At 42.5% G+C, this 16,527-nt stretch overlaps 2 protein-coding genes across 8 annotated transcripts in view; one reads left to right on the top strand and one right to left on the bottom strand.

The window, feature by feature from the left end:
* The window catches only part of LOC127581975 (kynurenine--oxoglutarate transaminase 1-like), a 37,156-nt gene extending 28,164 nt beyond the window's left edge, over positions 1-8,992 (bottom strand). The window contains exons 1-2 of one of the 3 annotated variants that reach the window (XM_052036806.1): positions 8,671-8,992; positions 2,597-2,739 (exon numbers count right to left, since the gene is read on the bottom strand). In XM_052036806.1, the coding sequence (XP_051892766.1) occupies positions 2,597-2,668 (72 nt within the window). In that variant the 5' untranslated portion in view covers positions 2,669-2,739; positions 8,671-8,992. Of the gene's footprint in view, positions 1-2,596; positions 2,740-8,670 lie in introns of those variants that run through there. The other 2 variants (XM_052036807.1, XM_052036808.1) reach the window with 2 other exon arrangements.
* The window catches only part of LOC127581974 (volume-regulated anion channel subunit LRRC8A), a 41,956-nt gene continuing 34,203 nt past the window's right edge, over positions 8,775-16,527 (top strand). For 2 of the 5 annotated variants that reach the window (XM_052036800.1, XM_052036804.1), the window contains exon 1: positions 9,062-9,191. The gene's annotated coding sequence lies outside the window, so the exon portion shown is untranslated. Of the gene's footprint in view, positions 8,910-9,055; positions 9,192-13,822; positions 13,925-16,527 lie in introns of those variants that run through there. The other 3 variants (XM_052036805.1, XM_052036803.1, XM_052036801.1) reach the window with 3 other exon arrangements.

The raw sequence follows: 16,527 nt of genomic DNA, 5'->3' as shown, positions 1-16,527 counted from the left end.
CTGTTTCTGTGCTGTAGTACTCTATGACTCTATCCCCAAATGCCCCTGAACTGAGGAAGCAGTTAAAAGTCAACCACATTGGTGGGTCTATATTCACACAGCAAAGTCAGAGCAGGGATGGCAGATTTCTATCCCTGAAGGATGTAATTGAATCAGAGGAAATTTTACCAAATTCCAGTAGTTTCATGGTTACTGCTGATGAGACTAGCTTTTTTTGCTAAATTGAATTTAAATCCCTCACCAACACATTGGGAATTGGGCCGGTCTCTCAGAATCAATTATCCAGAACTCTGCTTGCTAGTCCAGTAACCAGAATGTTTCCTTATAGCGTAGATGGCCTGTTTCAAAGCTTTGACATTGCATATAACAAAAAGAAAATCGGTGATATATTTACAACACCAGTGCAAAAGATGATAGAATGAGGCATCATTCCTCCACCTTTAAGAACAGGTAGTTAAAAAATGACAAAAGTATCACAAAGGTTACAGTACTGAAGGATGTTATTTGCCCCCTCAAGTCCCTACCAGTTATAGAGTCATAGACCAATACAGAATGGATATAGGCCTTTTGGTCCAATGAGTCCATGCCGACCATGTTGTCCACCCAGCTAGTCCCAGTTTCCTGCGTTTGGCCCATATCCCTCCAGCCCCTCCCCTCCATGTACCTATCCAAGTGCTTCTGAAATGATACTATTGTACCTGCCTCAACCACTTCCTCTGGTAGCTCATACCATGTACTGATCACCCTCTGTGTGAAAAAGTTGCCCCTCAGGTCCCTTTTAAATCTTTCCTCTCTCACCCTAAATCTATGCCCCCTAGTTTTGGACTCTTCTACTCTGGGAAAAAGACTGTTACTGTCCACTGGTTATGCTAGAGCAATGCAGTTAGTCACACTCCCTTGGCCTTTCCCCGAAGTCCTGCAATATTCTTTTCATTCAAGTACTTACCCAGCTCCTTTCTGAATGCTGCGACTGAATCTGCCCGCAATACAAATGTGGCAATGCATGCCAGATGCTAAGCACCATGTAAAAAGTTTTTTTTCCCTCATTTCACTTTCACTCACGTCCTTTGGTTTCTGACCTTTCCACCAATGGGACAGTTTCTCTCTATTCTCCCTAAACCCTTCACAATTTTAAACACTTCAATTGGATACCTCTTTTCCAAGGACAACAATTCCAGATTCTCCAGTCTACCCAGACAATCAAAGTCCTCTGTCCCCGGAATAATTCTAGCAAATTTCAACTCTTTCTTAAAGTGTGGTGCCCACAGCTGGACAAAATATTCTAGTTGCAGCTGAACTAATATCTTATAAAGGTCACCAGGTCTTTTCTTTTGTACTCTATGACCCCATTTATAAAGTCCAGGATGCTGGTGCTTTTTTGTTTAAACTGCTTTCCCAATCTGCTGTAACTTTCAATGATTTATGTGTATATGCCCCCAACTCCCTTGACTCCTATAGCCTTTTTAGAACTGTACCCTCCAGATTAAGCTGTCTCTCCTCATTCATCCTACCAAAATACAGCACGTGTTAAATTTCAGCTGCTGTGTGCCCATTTATTCCACCTGCCAGTTTACATCCTCCTCACAGTTCACCACAATACAAAGTGAAAAAAAAAGTTAACAAGCTTTAAGCCATCTTTAGCAATGTCTGAAAACATTCCTTTTTTTTAATAATGCTTTTTTTCCTCAGGATATTCCGAAGTACTTTGCAGTTAATAAATTACCTTTAAGCATATTCATTGACATTTTTATATGAACAAACATGGGGGCTAAGATATGCATGAAAGTTTCCACAAACAGCAAGCAGTAGTATCAATCGAAGGATTAATATTAGCTAGGACACAAGCAAAACTCCCACCCCTCTGAATTGGCAGAAGCGATGTTAGTTTAAATGATTGTAAAACTGAGGGAAAGTTGCATTAAACTAAGTTTACATTAGATGCTCAAGGTATACAGTAACCTGGACCAAATCCTTTGGTGTTAGATGCAAGTGTGCCACAACTAAATCAAGCTTATACATGACAGTAGCAAATAGATGAAACATTTTGAGTAAATAAGGGAAGTATCATGAAAGAAAACATGGAGAAGAATGGGTAGCAGGAAATGCAGGGTATATAGAGGCTGAAGTTGACATACAGGGAATGTCAACTGGAAAAAAAAATGGACAAATACTTTGATTGTCAACAGGATAATTCACCGATGCACTTTAGAGCATTTTGTTTCAAAGGCACAGCTAGTTGTTGCAATTTTGTGCCGACCCAACCTTGCAGGAATTGTCATGCACATATTTGTTTTAATATTCCTGCTGTACACCTTGGCTTTGAGACACTTAACTTTAATGACCTAACCATTAATCTCTACCATCGTGAAAAGGAGGGAGTTTTCTCTGGATTTCCGAACATTCCTCTTTAAAACAACACCAAAAACAAATTAATCAGTTGTTTTCCCTGTGAGTGCCAGCTCCAAACAAAATGTCTGCCATGTTTCCTTCATATTAGTCACTGCATTTATACGCAAAAGAACAAATGCCTTCCTTCCTTTACAGCCAGTTGATTCTTCATAGCACAAAGAGTTATTACACATTGAGGTCTATTCACCTTTTGGCTTTTCAAAATATTGTTGATCAAAGGGTTATTTCTTTTGATCAATTGTGCCGGTCCTCTAAGCATATCCACTATCTCCTGGGTAAACAGGAACTAGAAAGATACTCCTACAACTCTTGAAGCCTTCCGACCATCATCTGTCAAAAACAAAAGTACAATATGCCCTATAATTACAGAAAATAAAAAAAACTGCAGACACTGGAAATCTGAAGCAAACACGGAAAATGCAGGAAAACTCAACAGGTCAGGTGTGGAAAGAGAAACAGTTAACGTTTCAGGTCAGAAACCCTTCATCAGAAAGAAGTTCCTGATCGGAGTTATATACAGGCCTCCAAATAGTAGCCAGGATGTGGGGTATAAATTACAACAGGAGATAGAAAAGGCATGTAAGAGAGGCAATGTTACGGAGGTCATGGGGGACTTCAATATGCAGGTAGATTGGGAAAATCAGGTTGGTACTGGATCCCAAGAGAAGGAATTTGTAGAATGCCTACAAGATAGCTTTTTAGAGCAGCTTGTGGTCCAGTCCACTAGGGAAAAGGCAATTCTGAATTTGGTGTTGTGCAATTAACCAGATTTGATTAGGGTGCTTAAGGTACAGGAACCCTTAGGAGGCAGTGATCATAATACAATAGAATTCACCCTACAGTTTGAGAGGGAGAAGCTAAAATCAGATGTATCGGTATGACAGTTGAGTTAAGGTAACTACAGAGGCATGAGAGAGGAGCTGGCCAAAGTTGATTGGAAGGGGACCCAAGCAGGGATGATGGCAGAGCAGCAATGGCCGGAGGTTCTGGGAGTAATTCGGATGATGCAGGACCATATCATTCCAAAGAAGAAGCAGCATTCTAAAGGGAGGATGAGGCAAATGTGGCTGACAAGGGAAATCAAAGACAGCATAAAAACAAAAGAGAGGGCATACAATATTGCAAAAATTCATGGGAAGTTAGAGGATTGGGAAGCTTTTAAAAACCAACAGAAGACAACTAAAAAAAGCAATCAGGGAGAAGAGATGAAATATGAAGGTAAGCTAGCCAATAATATAAAAGAAGATACCCAAGGCCTTTTCACGTATATAAAGAGTAAAAGAGAGGCAAGAGTGCACATCGGACTGCTGGAAAACGACACTGGAGAGGTAGTAATGGGGAAAAAGAAATGGCGGATGAACTGAGTAGGTATTTTGCATCAGTCTTCACTGTGGAAGACACCAGCAACATGCCAGAAATTCGAGAGAGTCAGGGGGTAGAAGTGAGTGTAGTCGCTATTACTAAGAAGGTGACCAAGTTTGTGGATGATGCAAAGATCGGTGGAGGGGCAGGTAGTGTTGAGGAAGCAGGGAGTCTGCAGAAGGACTTGGACAGGTTGGGAGAATGGGCAAAGAAGTGGAAGATGGAATACAGCTTAGGGAAGTGTATTGTCATGCACTTTGGTAGAAGGAATAAGGGTGTAGACTATTTTCTAAAGGGGAGCGATTTCAGAAATTGGAGGTGCAAACAGACTTGGGAGTCCTCGTGCAGGGTTCCCTGAAGTTTAACTTGCAGGTTGAGTCAGTAGTAAGGAAGGCAAATGCAATGTCAGCATTCATTTCAAGAGGACAAGAATATAAAAGCAAGAATATAATGCTGAGGCTTTATAAGGTGCTGGTCAGACTACATTTGGAGTATTGTGAGCAGTTTTGGGCCCCATATCTGAGCAAAGATGTGCTGGCGTTGGAGGAAGTCCAGAGGTTTACAAGAATGATCCCAGAAATGAAAGGGTTAATGAATGAAGAACACTTGATGGCTCTGGGCCTGTACTCACTGGAGCTTAGAAGGATGAGGGGGGGGATCTCATTGAAACCTACCGAATATTGAAAGGCCTGGATAGAGTGGATGTGAAGAGGATGTTTCCAGTTGTGGGAGAGTCTAGGACCAGAAGACAACCCTTTAGAAACAGAGATGAGAAGGAATTTCTTTAGCCTGGGGAAATGAATTTGTGAAATTCATTGCCACAGACAGCTATGGAGGCCAAGTCATTGGGTATATTTAAAGCAGAGGGTGATAGATTCTTGACTAGTAAGGGCATCAAAGGTTACAGGGAGAAGGCAGGAGAATAGGGCTGAGAGGGAATAATAAATCAGCCATGATCGAATGGCAGAGCAGGCTCGATGGGCCGAATGGCCTAATTCTGCTCCTCTGTCTTATGGTAGAAACAAGTTAGTCTGGGTAGCAGAGAAGGTAGGGTAGGTCAATGGATGGAACAAAGGGAATTTCTCTGCAAGGTGAAATAAGGTGGTAGTTAAGGGGCAGATAAGCTTTGTTTGTGTAACATGTTGCTAATGTGGTAGTGTAATCCTATATGGTCCAGTCCTCAGGGTCACTCATGTGGATTGAGTGCAGGTGCTCCACAAAGCAATCACTTCAACTGCATTTGGTTTCTCCAACATAGAGGATGCCACACTGTAAACACCAGTACAGTAGATTGTAAGAATGCAAGTGAATTGCTGTTTTACTTGGAGTTTGCATCCTTGGATAGTGGGAAGGGAAGAGGTGAAAGGACAATTATTGCACCTCCTAAGGTTGCATGGGAAAGTGCCATATGATGGGGAGTAGTAGGCAGGGATGGAAAAGAGGACTAGGGAGTCACAAAGGGAGTGATCCCTTCAAAATGCTAAAGGAGGAGGGAAATCAAGTTCAAATTCAAGTCCAAGTCACCCACATGCTATAAAAACACACGGAGGAACAAAATGTCGTTTCCCCCAGACTCTCACAACAGAGGACATACATAAAACAAAAGACATACAATAAACGCAGACAAAAAAATTGTGCAAGTACAAATAGTGCAAAAACAGAATATACAGAATACAATTTAGTGCAGTTAGTGCAAAACCGAGTTAGACGAAGAAAATACAGAACCCAATGTGTTACACTAATTGTATAAACATGTTCAGCAGCAGCCAAAGTTCTTATACGCCATCGTGCAAACCAGGACTTCTGACGCGGCATTTGTCTGAAATTGTCTCCAGGGTATTCAGGAGCCTGACAGCCTGGGGGAGAAAGCTGTTGTACAGTCTAGTAGTTCTGGCCCAGATGCTCCAGTATCGCTTGCCAGACAGCAGTAGGACAAATAGGTTGTGGGAGGGATGAGAAGGGTCATCTATGATTCTGCAGACCTTGCGTGTGCATCGTGTGTTGTAGGTATGCAGGATGGATGGAAAAGGTACTTCAATGATATGTGTCTGATGGTGGAATCTTGTTGGAGCACACAGAAATTGCAAAGGATGACGTGTGGAAATGCAGAGGCTGGTGTGATGGATGGCAAGGACCAAAAAAACTCTGTTCTTGCTCTGTCCAGGAAGGAGGAGTAAGAGCGAGATATGGAAAATACACAAAATGTTGTCAAGGGCTCTTTCACTATGCCAACAGCTGAGGATGAAGGAAGATATTTCAGACGCACCTGTGCAGTATGTCTCATCATTGGAGTATCAAAGGAGGAACTGAGAGAATGGAAGTAGAGTCCTTACACATGGGGAGGAAGTACAATCAAGTAATTATGCAAATCTGTGGGCATGTACTGGATGCCTATCCATTTGAGGTGGAGCCTTATAACTACAAAAACTTGTACTCTTTAACGCTCTATAGTGCATTATGAAGAACAATTAATAATTTTGAACACAGGTGTAGGGTGTGTTACAAAATCCCTTGAAGCTTGGCAGATTTCTTTAGCTTTGTTTTGGACAATTGAAAACTAAATAGCAGGTCATAATTTGATCTGATATCATTCCTACCAAGCTTATTTGGCAGGAAGGGGTGGGGGGAGACACATCGCACAGGGTTTCTACGTTAAAAACATTTTATAAATGCAAGGTGTTTTATGTATCCATGTTTTGCATTGACTTTAGTACAACAGCAAACTGGAAATAATTTTTATACATTTCACTTTATTCAGCAAAAGGAGCCAGGCCAACCATTTATTTTGCATATCTTGGAATGTCTCTGCAACAGATTAATAACAATCAAGTTTGTTTTCAGCTGTACCAGTTTCACAGCTACATCACTATAGTGATTGGTAGATGATGATGAGGGTGTTGGGTTATATACAAGGTGTTGTGACAAAATATAATGAACATATCAATCTATGATATAAGTTTTGGGATTTATGGTATTGTTTTAATAGATTAAAAGCTATAATCTTGAAATGTTAGTGAGTTTATCCAATAGTGGGCAAATTAACAGTTCAAAAGTGCCCTAAACTTGATCTGTGTTAGTCATCTTATAATAAGGATGGGGAGCAAAAGAGACACTAACAGCAACTTCAAAACACTGAAAGAAAAATTAGCTGGAATGTCAAGTCACTGGATAGGAAAGAGGATAATAGTTGTAGTGTCCTGATGCACTGTCCAACCCAAGATGGGCTGCCAGCAATTAGAGTTAAGAACCATGAGAGTAATGCCCACTTAGACAAATTATCAGAAGGTATTTGATATTTGCTATTCATTAAAACATCAATGAACAATCAAAACTGAAACAAAATCATTATTCTTTTCAGGATAGATAGGCTTCATCTTAAGTAGCTTCCTCCAAAATATAGCTTCATTGTGTCTCATTCCACATCCTGTTGTTTTCTTGGATTCAGTGTCCTACTGATCTTCTCCATCACAAGTACCACTTGCTTAAACTGTGTAACATTACCAGTTGCTGCCTGGGATCATTCATGTCATTTTCAATGGAGTTCACCATCCAATCTTTTTGAAGGACTTAAGTTGATAATGGATGGATAGAAAGCAGCTGGGCAGGAAGTCCTTCAAAAAGCTCTGCTGCCTGTTTCTACTCCATGTCATCCTGGTTATCTGCCTGCCATTTATGATGGACCATTTGGCTTTCAGTCTTCAAACATCTCTAATTTAAAATATTTCTACATCAAAATCTATTCATGACCTTGTAGCATATCTCCACACCCTCATTTGGCTCCCCAACCTTGCAAGGTCCCCTGATGGATCTATTCTCCCCTCCTCCCCCACACCTGCCTATCACTATCTCTTACCTGCGTCTATCACCACCTTTGCCTATGCCATCTCCCTTATTTGTCCACCTATCACTGCTCTGCTTTTCCCTCTTATATATTGGGCTTCTCCTATCTTCAGTACTGAAGAAGGGTCCTGACCCAAAACATTGACCGCCTACTTTTCTCCACGGACGCTGCCTGGCCTGCTGAGTTCCTCCAGCGTCATCGTGTTTTTCTCCTACAAGAACTTTACTATCCTCCCATGGATCCCCCAGTTCACCCACCACCGGCAAATGTGTCATCAGCTCTTCAGTTCTGGAATTCCCCTGCTAAGACTCTCTTTGCAATTAAGACCTCTCCTTAAAACTTACCCATCTGATAAAACTTTTAATCGGCCATCTTAATATTTCCTATGACATGGTTCAAGTTTAGATTCGATTATGCTTCCAAAAGAAACCTACTGATCATCTTCTATATTCAAATGGAATTGTTCGCTACGTTCTCACTTGTCATGCCAATTTCCTTTTTCTATAATTCGCCTTTGCTCGTAAAAGTAAAAAGTACTGCACCTCAAAAACAATGCAATTCCCACTCTCTGAGAAAAGTGTCTGGCGTCTGGTCACAATCAATTCACCATAAACATATTTCAGGTTGGCATAACATTTCAGTTCGATTTGAAATATTAACTTTGCTCATCTGTCCATTGTTGCTGCCCAATTTGTTGTGTATGCCCCCGGAGGGAGTTTGTTTTAATTTCGGGTTTCCAGCATGCGCAGTGTTCGGGGAATGAGAGTACCCGATGGGGGAAGGAATAGATTATATGATCCAGTGACAAATACTATTCATCTGCCCTCTCTTGTTGCGAGCTCCAAACGGTGATTTCGACGATTATGTTACTAAAAGTTCACCAATTTGAAAGAAAGCTGGAGCAATAAACAACTAACCCCTGATGACAATCCGTTAACGGGGGAGGGGGAGGGGGGGGGAGGGGTTTCGTGAGCCCTTTTGACCGAGTCCCCCTCCCAGTGTTTCCTACGCACTGTTTCCAGTATCCTGGGTGTATTTTACAATTGCCTAACACTTACTGACACAGGTCTCTGGGAATCAACGTCAGGCCCCGCCCGTTGTTGATGCTTCTGGCGGTGTTGCCGCTCTGGGGCTCGGTGGGAAGCCGCAGTGTGACGCCGCCGTCAGGGCGGGCCGTCCGTTCCGCACCCCGCTCCCGTGAGGCACGCCGGACCGATCCAGGAGGAGCACACTGTCACCCCCACCCGCGAAATGGCCCCTGCCTCTAACTCTGCCCGACGTTAGACCATCGTGTTGAGTGAGTTGTGACTTATCCCCGCCAGTGATTTAAGTTCTTTTGTTTTAAACGCGGACTCTGACCCGCACTTTGTGAAAGTTGCACGCATGCTAATTCCCCGAGCGGAGACGTTACGCCTCTTCCGGCTGACGTTGGGCGCCACTTCCGGCGGGGTGGGGGAATGTTTTTGTTCGGGGGGAAAAGACTCCCCCACAAACTAACCCGAGGAGCTGAGAAGGAGGGAAGCCCCAGGCCGTCCCGGGACAGGGGAGGAAGGAGGAGCCAGCTGCGGGTGCTTGCGAGGTGAGCTGTCCTACCTCCTTGTGTTTGGGTCGGTGCACTGAGCGGCTGCTGGCACCATCTGGGGTGTTGCAGCTCGCACCTTGGCTGGGGAATGGGAGTGGGAATGGTTGGCGGTCCCGGCTCTTTGAGGATGGCAATGACAATGGGAATGGCTGGCAATCCTGGCTCTTGGGGATGAGAATGGGAATGGCTGGCAGTCTTGGCTCTTGGGGATGAGAATGGGAATGGCTGGCAGTCCGGGCTCTTGGGGATGAGAATGGGAATGGCTGGCAGTCCGGGCTCTTGGGGATGAGAATGGGAATGGCTGGCAGTCCAGGCTCTTTGGGATGGAAATGGGAATGGCTGGCAGTCTGGGCTCTTGGTGATGAGAATGGGGATGAGAATGGGAATGGCTGGCAGTCCGGGCTCTTTGGGGATGGAAATGGGAATGGCTGGCAGTCTGGGCTCTTTGGGATGAGAATGGGAATGGCTGGCGGTCTTGGCTCTTGGGGATGAGAATGGGAATGGCTGGCCGTCTTGGCTCTTTGGGATGAGAATGGGAATGGCTGGCCGTCTTGGCTCTTTGGGATGAGAATGGGAATGGCTGGCCGTCTGGGCTCTTTGGGATGAGAATGGGAATGGCTGGCCGTCTGGGCTCTTTGGGATGAGAATGGGAATGGCTGGCCGTCTTGGCTCTTTGGGATGAGAATGGGAATGGCTGGCCGTCTGGGCTCTTTGGGATGAGAATGGGAATGGCTGGCCGTCTGGGCTCTTTGGGATGAGAATGGGAAAGGCTGGCTGTCTGGGCTCTTGGGGATGAGAATGGGAATGGCTGGCAGTCCGGGCTCTTTGGGGGTGGAAATGGGAATGGCTGGCAGTCCGGACTCTTTGGGTGTGAGAATGGGAACGGCTGGCGGTCCTGGCTCTTTGGGATGGGAATGGGAACGGCTGGCTGTCCGGGCTCTTTGGGATGGGAATGGGAACGGCTGGCGGTCCGGGCTCTTGGGGATGGGAATGGGAACGGCTGGCGGTCTGGGCTCTTGGGGATGGGAATGGGAACGGCTGGCGGTCCGGGCTCTTGGGGATGGGAATGGGAAAGGCTGGCGGTCCGGGCTCTTGGGGATGGGAATGGGAACGGCTGGCGGTCCGGGCTCTTGGGGATGGGAATGGGAACGGCTGGCGGTCCGGGCTCTTGGGGATGGGAATGGGAACGGCTGGCGGTCCGGGCTCTTGGGGATGGGAATGGGAACGGCTGGCGGTCTGGGAACGGCTGCCAGTCCGGTCTCTTTGGGCGATGGGGATGGGAACGGCTGCCAGTCCGGGCTCTTGGGGATGAGAATGGGGATGCTAGTAGTTCAGGCACTGGGGAAAGTGAATGGCTGGCTGTCTGGGCTCTTGGGGATGGGAATGGCTGGCATGTCAGGCACTGGAGAATGGTGATGGGAATGGCTGACAGCACGGGCTTTGAGGATTGGAATGGCTGGCAGTCTGGGCTCTGGGACCAAGGATGGGGAATGGCTGGCAGCCCGGATCTGGTGGAATGGGAATGACTGGGAGATGGCCTCTGGAATGGCTAGTGGCCTGGCCTGTGGAGGAATGGGAATAGAATGGCAGCTTATGTTCTGGTGGGAAGAGGAGCAACCAGGAACCCATGGTGTGACTGTTCTGGGAAACTACGGGGTCTGTTGATGCCAGTGATCAAATGGGACAGTTATTGTCATGAGCCAGCAACTAAAACTTTTCATCATTTAACTAAGAAGAATGACTGTGCTGTTCATCTCCAATGGGAAGGAGTGAGTGTTGAATTGTGCAGTGGTGGCTGTCAATTGGATTTGTGGTGTTGATTGTACTTGGGAGGCTTGGGTCTGGTAGATGGTTCTGCTGGAATCTAGTGTGTGGGGACTGCAAGTTTGAGATTTTGTTGATTTTTGCCATATGAATTGAGTTATTGTTGGATTATATTAGTTAAATTATCATGTTTCCATTGTAGGTAAGTAATCATATTTGGTAGTGTACAGAATTTATGAAGTTTACAATCTATCAGAAAAACATTAATGCATCGACTTAGTCAAGAATTGTACCCTTTGCGTGCTGCTCTCTGCCCAAGATACTTCAGTATATTGCTGTTCACTGCAACTATTACTTTTACTTATCATAAACTAGGAAGAAGGAAATAGTCAGAAACGAACCCTTTGACCCACCGTCCATGCGGACTATTGACCATCCATTTACTCTAATCCTACATTAACCCCATTTTTTTTTTAAATTTTCCCCACATTCTCTTCCACTTAGTCTCCAAAAATGGATAGGGTTCTTGCTGCTCTTTGATGTACATCTCTTTGATATACATCAATGCATATATGAAAAGGTATTTGAATTCAAGATCAATTTGAACCTATGGTTAATAAATCTTCAAGTTAATTCTAAGTTAGCCTCTCATTTGATAAATGGATTTCAATCCTCTGAAGCTATTCCGTACTGATACAATTTATTTCTTCAAGTGATGTGGATGAGTTGGGTTGTGAACATAACCATGGGCTAGAGGGTGTTTAATGCAGTGGGTATATCCATCACCATATTGGTAGGACTTGTCATCAATAGAGAATTGATGGAACAGGTTCATAAGGCAAGTGGTATCTGGACTCCAGTCAATACATTGGTGACTATGGGCTAAATCTGGGGTGTTGGTTGTTGTTGGCTGGCTTGGGGTCACTGACATGTGGGTTGATGTATAGTTTCAGCCGTGAAAAGTCCATTTATCTGGAAGCTGTGTTCAGACTTGTGTTGTAACATGAATTACTCAGCCATTAAACATTTTGATGATTAGTCCTTTTGTCAGGAACTCAATGTGATATTTTTGAGTGAAAATTAAGTGCAGCACATATTTTACATGAAAATTTTTATTTGAAAGCAATAAAGTCTTTTACAAATTAATATCAAATCTGAAATGAGTAAGTTCATCTTTAATACTTCTGTTGCATCCAAACCTTGAGGTAAGAGTAGTTGAAAACTTGCTGTGTTTCTTATCTGCCATTTGGCTTACTCTTGAATTGAATTGTTGATGAAACTTTTTTGTTTCATTTAGTACTAGTGCATGATTTCTGCAGCATATTTGAATTGTAATGCGTTAGTTTAAAATTTATACAAACAGAAGCAGGAGAAACTAAGTGTGTAATATTTTGTTGCTTTTGTAAGTCAAATTTAGCAATTGTGTGAAAATTTCCTGCTCTAAGTGTAGCTTATGCATCTTCCATGATTGTGGATAATTGACAGCAGATAATTTTCTAGGGCAGCAAAGGGAGGTTACAAGCAATCAAGTAAATATTTTGGACTTTTATGTACTAAAAAAAGTTGAAGTACAATAACAGTGAGCAATGGCAGTTTCACATTACCTCCAGAGTTTAACCAATTAGGGAAGCTGTATGTCTGGGCTGTCCTTCAGAGTATTTTCAAAGGAATGTGTTCTGAGGTATGATGAAGTCACATTGGTTGTAAGTCTGTTGGTAGCTGCACAACTTGGTGACAAATGACGATTGATTTTTTTTTCTTCTTGTGTGTTGGAACGAATTTGCCAAATAAAATGAACAAGTGTTTGGCAGATTTTTCATGACAAATGATCAGTACCTTTTTATAAAGCAAAGTATTTTTAAACCTATCTAAGATTTCCATTTAGATGTGTCAATGGAGATCACGAATGTTGTAGTACTGGTTTTGTGCAAAGGAGCCAAAAACAATAAGTTCAAGGCAAGGTTCGCAGAGAGAGTTTAAAAATGTCCCTGTTCTAAAATGAAAAGCAATGTCCAGCTGTGCATTGGAGTTAAGATACTGAAGAAATCATGGAGATTAGAGCCGACTGACAGTCTGATATGAAAGGAAGTTCCATTGAAAACTTCTCATCGGCTTACTTGACTCTTCCTATTGTATTGTATTCCATTGCCAAGATTCGTGATTGCAATTGTTCTATTGTTGTGAACTTAATGACAAAACATTAGAGTCAAGGTCTAATACAGCATTTGAGCAACTACCCACCCTGTTCTTTTGCATTGTTTAGAAATTTTAATAAATTTAGCGCTGAGCTTTTGTTTTAAGTTTGACTTGCTCTTTAGTTAAATATATCTTTTTTTTAAACAATGGCTTAGCATATGTAAATTTTCCTGTATGATGAGGAGTGGGGGTCAATTTGTATTCTCCTTTTTCTGTGGGATAATCAACTAATAGATCAATGAAGCATATCACCTCTGAGCTAAAAACTTTTTTTTAGCCATTTAGTACAACAGTTAATGGATGCTACCAGAGTGGTGATGAAATGGCTCTGGTTCAGACTTGCAGTTCCCAACACAGATGAGGCCCATTTTCAGCTATATCCTCTAGTGGTGCAGTTTTTTCACAATAAAGGAGTAAATCTCAGAGAATATTAACCTAAAGATGAATTAAAGAAAACAAGTTATAGAAAGGTGCTCATCAGGTTGTTGAACATAATAAAAGAATACGTTTGAAGGGAGAAGAGGGATGAGGGAGGGGAGAAATACTTAAAAAGAATTTACTAAATCGTGAAAACTGTTGCATAGATGATACAGACTGGGACAAGTATAGATGAGTATAAAAATGTAGATTTGAGTATAATATATGCATATTTTGATATCTTTTTAAAGGAAATGGACTATAGAATCATACAGCACAGAAACCATCAACTCACTACGTCCATGCCAAGCATCTATTACCTTTCTATTACTAATACCATTTAGCAGCACATTGTGAGTAACCTTCTATACCTTGGTGATTAAAGTGCTCATCCAGATATTACTTTAATGTTGTGAGAGTAACTGCCTTCACACCACCTCAGGCAGCGTGTTCCCAATTGCAACCCCCCACACCCAGGGTGGGGAAAAAAAATTACAGACCCACTTCTCAACTTAAACCTGTGCCCTCTGGTTTTAGATGTCTATTATGGGGAAAAGTTTCTCACTATCCACCCTATACATGCCCCTCATAATTTTGTATACTTCTCTTTAGTCTCTCTTCAGCCTTCTCCACTCCAAAGAAAACAAACTAAGTGTATCCAGTCTTTCCTCAAAACTGCAACATCCTGGTAAATCTCCTCTGCACTCTCCTGTGAGGTTGTGTTCTTCCTATGTTGTGGCACCCAGAACTGCACACAATACTCCAGCCAAACCATGTAGTTTTATAGTGACCTTCATGTTCTTGTATGCTGTGCCCCAGCTAATGAAGGCCAGCATCCTATTTGCCTTCCTCACCTTATCTGCTTGTGCTGCCACCTTTAGGGATCTATGGCCTTGCATACCAAGGTCCCTCTGTTCTTCAGTTCTGGTTGGCTCTGTCCCTACCAATCATGATGTATGTCTGCCTTTTTGAGACTTTCCAAAATGCATTGCCTTTCACTTTAAATTCCATCTGCCATTGTGCTACCCAATTTAGCAGATCAATAGTATTTTTCAACCCAAGACCATCCTCACTATCAACAACAGCAACTTTCATGTCATCTGCAAATTTACTAATCATACCTTCTACATTCACATCCATATCTCTAGATATTTTCCCCTCTCATGTTTTGATTCAATTTCTATTTTTGACTTTAGTCTAAGAAACTGGCTGAACTTGTCACAAAGCATAAAACTTTTACAAACTCAGCAATTAGAAAGATGACCTATTACAAGATGCAGCACTTGTAAAGTTTCGTTCTATGCAACTTGGAAAATGTTTTTCCTCAGATGTTGAGAAAGGCAAGAATATCAAGAAGTATCACAGTGTAGAGATGTAACCATGGCCCACCCTTTGCAAAACCAGATTTTATTCCAGGATATCCATTTTGAAAATGAAGGCGTATATGGGATTGTATTCCCTTCCTTCCTGGCTTAATGTAATTTTGATACTATTATTAAAAACTGGAACAATTGTAAGTACTTGTTGTACAGCTTAGCAGGATAGGTCTTCACAGTAAGTAATCTGCATGTTAGTATTTACCTAGTTTGAATTTCTTTTGTAGATATAGGATTTTGTAAGCTTAATCATCAACATTGTTTGGAAATGTTGTAGTCTACTTCTAAGGGTGTACATTTGTAAGGTAAAGATCCAAACTCTGTTTGCTATATAGATGCACCTTTGACGCTGCATAAAACGTGTGAACAGAATGTTGTTAATCATAAACCATAATGATATTAAGGTAGTGGCCTAAAGGTACAGCTCTGTGTCACCTAATGGAATCTCTACCACTTATTGACTGTTATTATGTTGAAATTGTTTTGCTTTTGGTTAGATGTGTGGAAGCCTGCTTAATATTTAAGAATGCTTGTTCTAGGTTATTGAATCTTCATATTGGTCGGTTTTCTAATATCAAGTCCATCCCAATTATTCAATCTAAGTCTAGGCAGACATCATCTAGTAAGTATTGGAGACTACTGAATGTATGCAGGGATACAATTAGCCTTTAATGAGCTAAAGATGTACAGCTTACCTTGAGATTACTGCCAGTGATCCATGCAAAATATCCTACCTGTCAATAGGTTTCTTGATATCCTGGAACAGGTAGGAAGAAGCCAACCCTCCAGAGCTGGTTCACCTTTTTTCAACTGCATTAGATTCCCCTGCCTCTGGTTTTCCTCTCTCCTCCTCAGGAGATAGTATTGCTCTTCCGTAGATAGTATTTTAACATGGGCCACCCCCGTGATTTTAAATAGACCATTAGAAAATAACTTGGTTTGAAAAATTCAGGCTCAGGTTTTACTAACAGCCATCAAATTTAAAACAGAAAAGTGACTGGAAGTAAGCTAAACTGTCCTAACATGGCTCCTGCCAGAGGGCAGAATTTATTCTTTCTTAATTGTATAATGCTGGAAACTGGTAAGTAGAAAGGATGAACAATATTTTTCCTTTTTCACCTGTGCCCTCTCACACTAATTACTCATAGAATTATAGAACAGTACAGCACAATACAGGGCCTTTGGCCCACAATGTTGTGCCGACCTTTAAACCTCGCCTAAGACTATCTAACCTCTTCCTCCCCCATATCCCTGTATTTTAAATTCCTCCATAAGCTTTGACCAATGTACTTGCCTCCACCACCACCCCAGGCAGCGCATTCCATGTCCCAACCACTCTCTGGGTAAAAAACCTCCCTCTGATATCTCCCTTGAACTTCCCAGCCATTACTTTAAAGCCATGCCCTTTTGTATTGAGCACTGATGCCTTGGGAAAGAGGCGCTGGCTGTCTACTCTATCTATTCCTCTTAATATTTTGTTCACCTCTATTATGTCGCCTCTCATCCTCCTCTCCGAAGAGTAAAGCCCTAGCTCCCTTAGTCAATGTTAGGTAGACAAATGCATCAACAACATCAGGCAC

The sequence above is a fragment of the Pristis pectinata genome, chromosome 23 (genome assembly GCF_009764475.1).
Source record: "Pristis pectinata isolate sPriPec2 chromosome 23, sPriPec2.1.pri, whole genome shotgun sequence".
Lineage (NCBI taxonomy): Eukaryota > Metazoa > Chordata > Chondrichthyes > Rhinopristiformes > Pristidae > Pristis > Pristis pectinata.
Note: the sequence above shows the minus strand (reverse complement) of the source record. Positions and strands in the feature narration are given on the sequence as shown.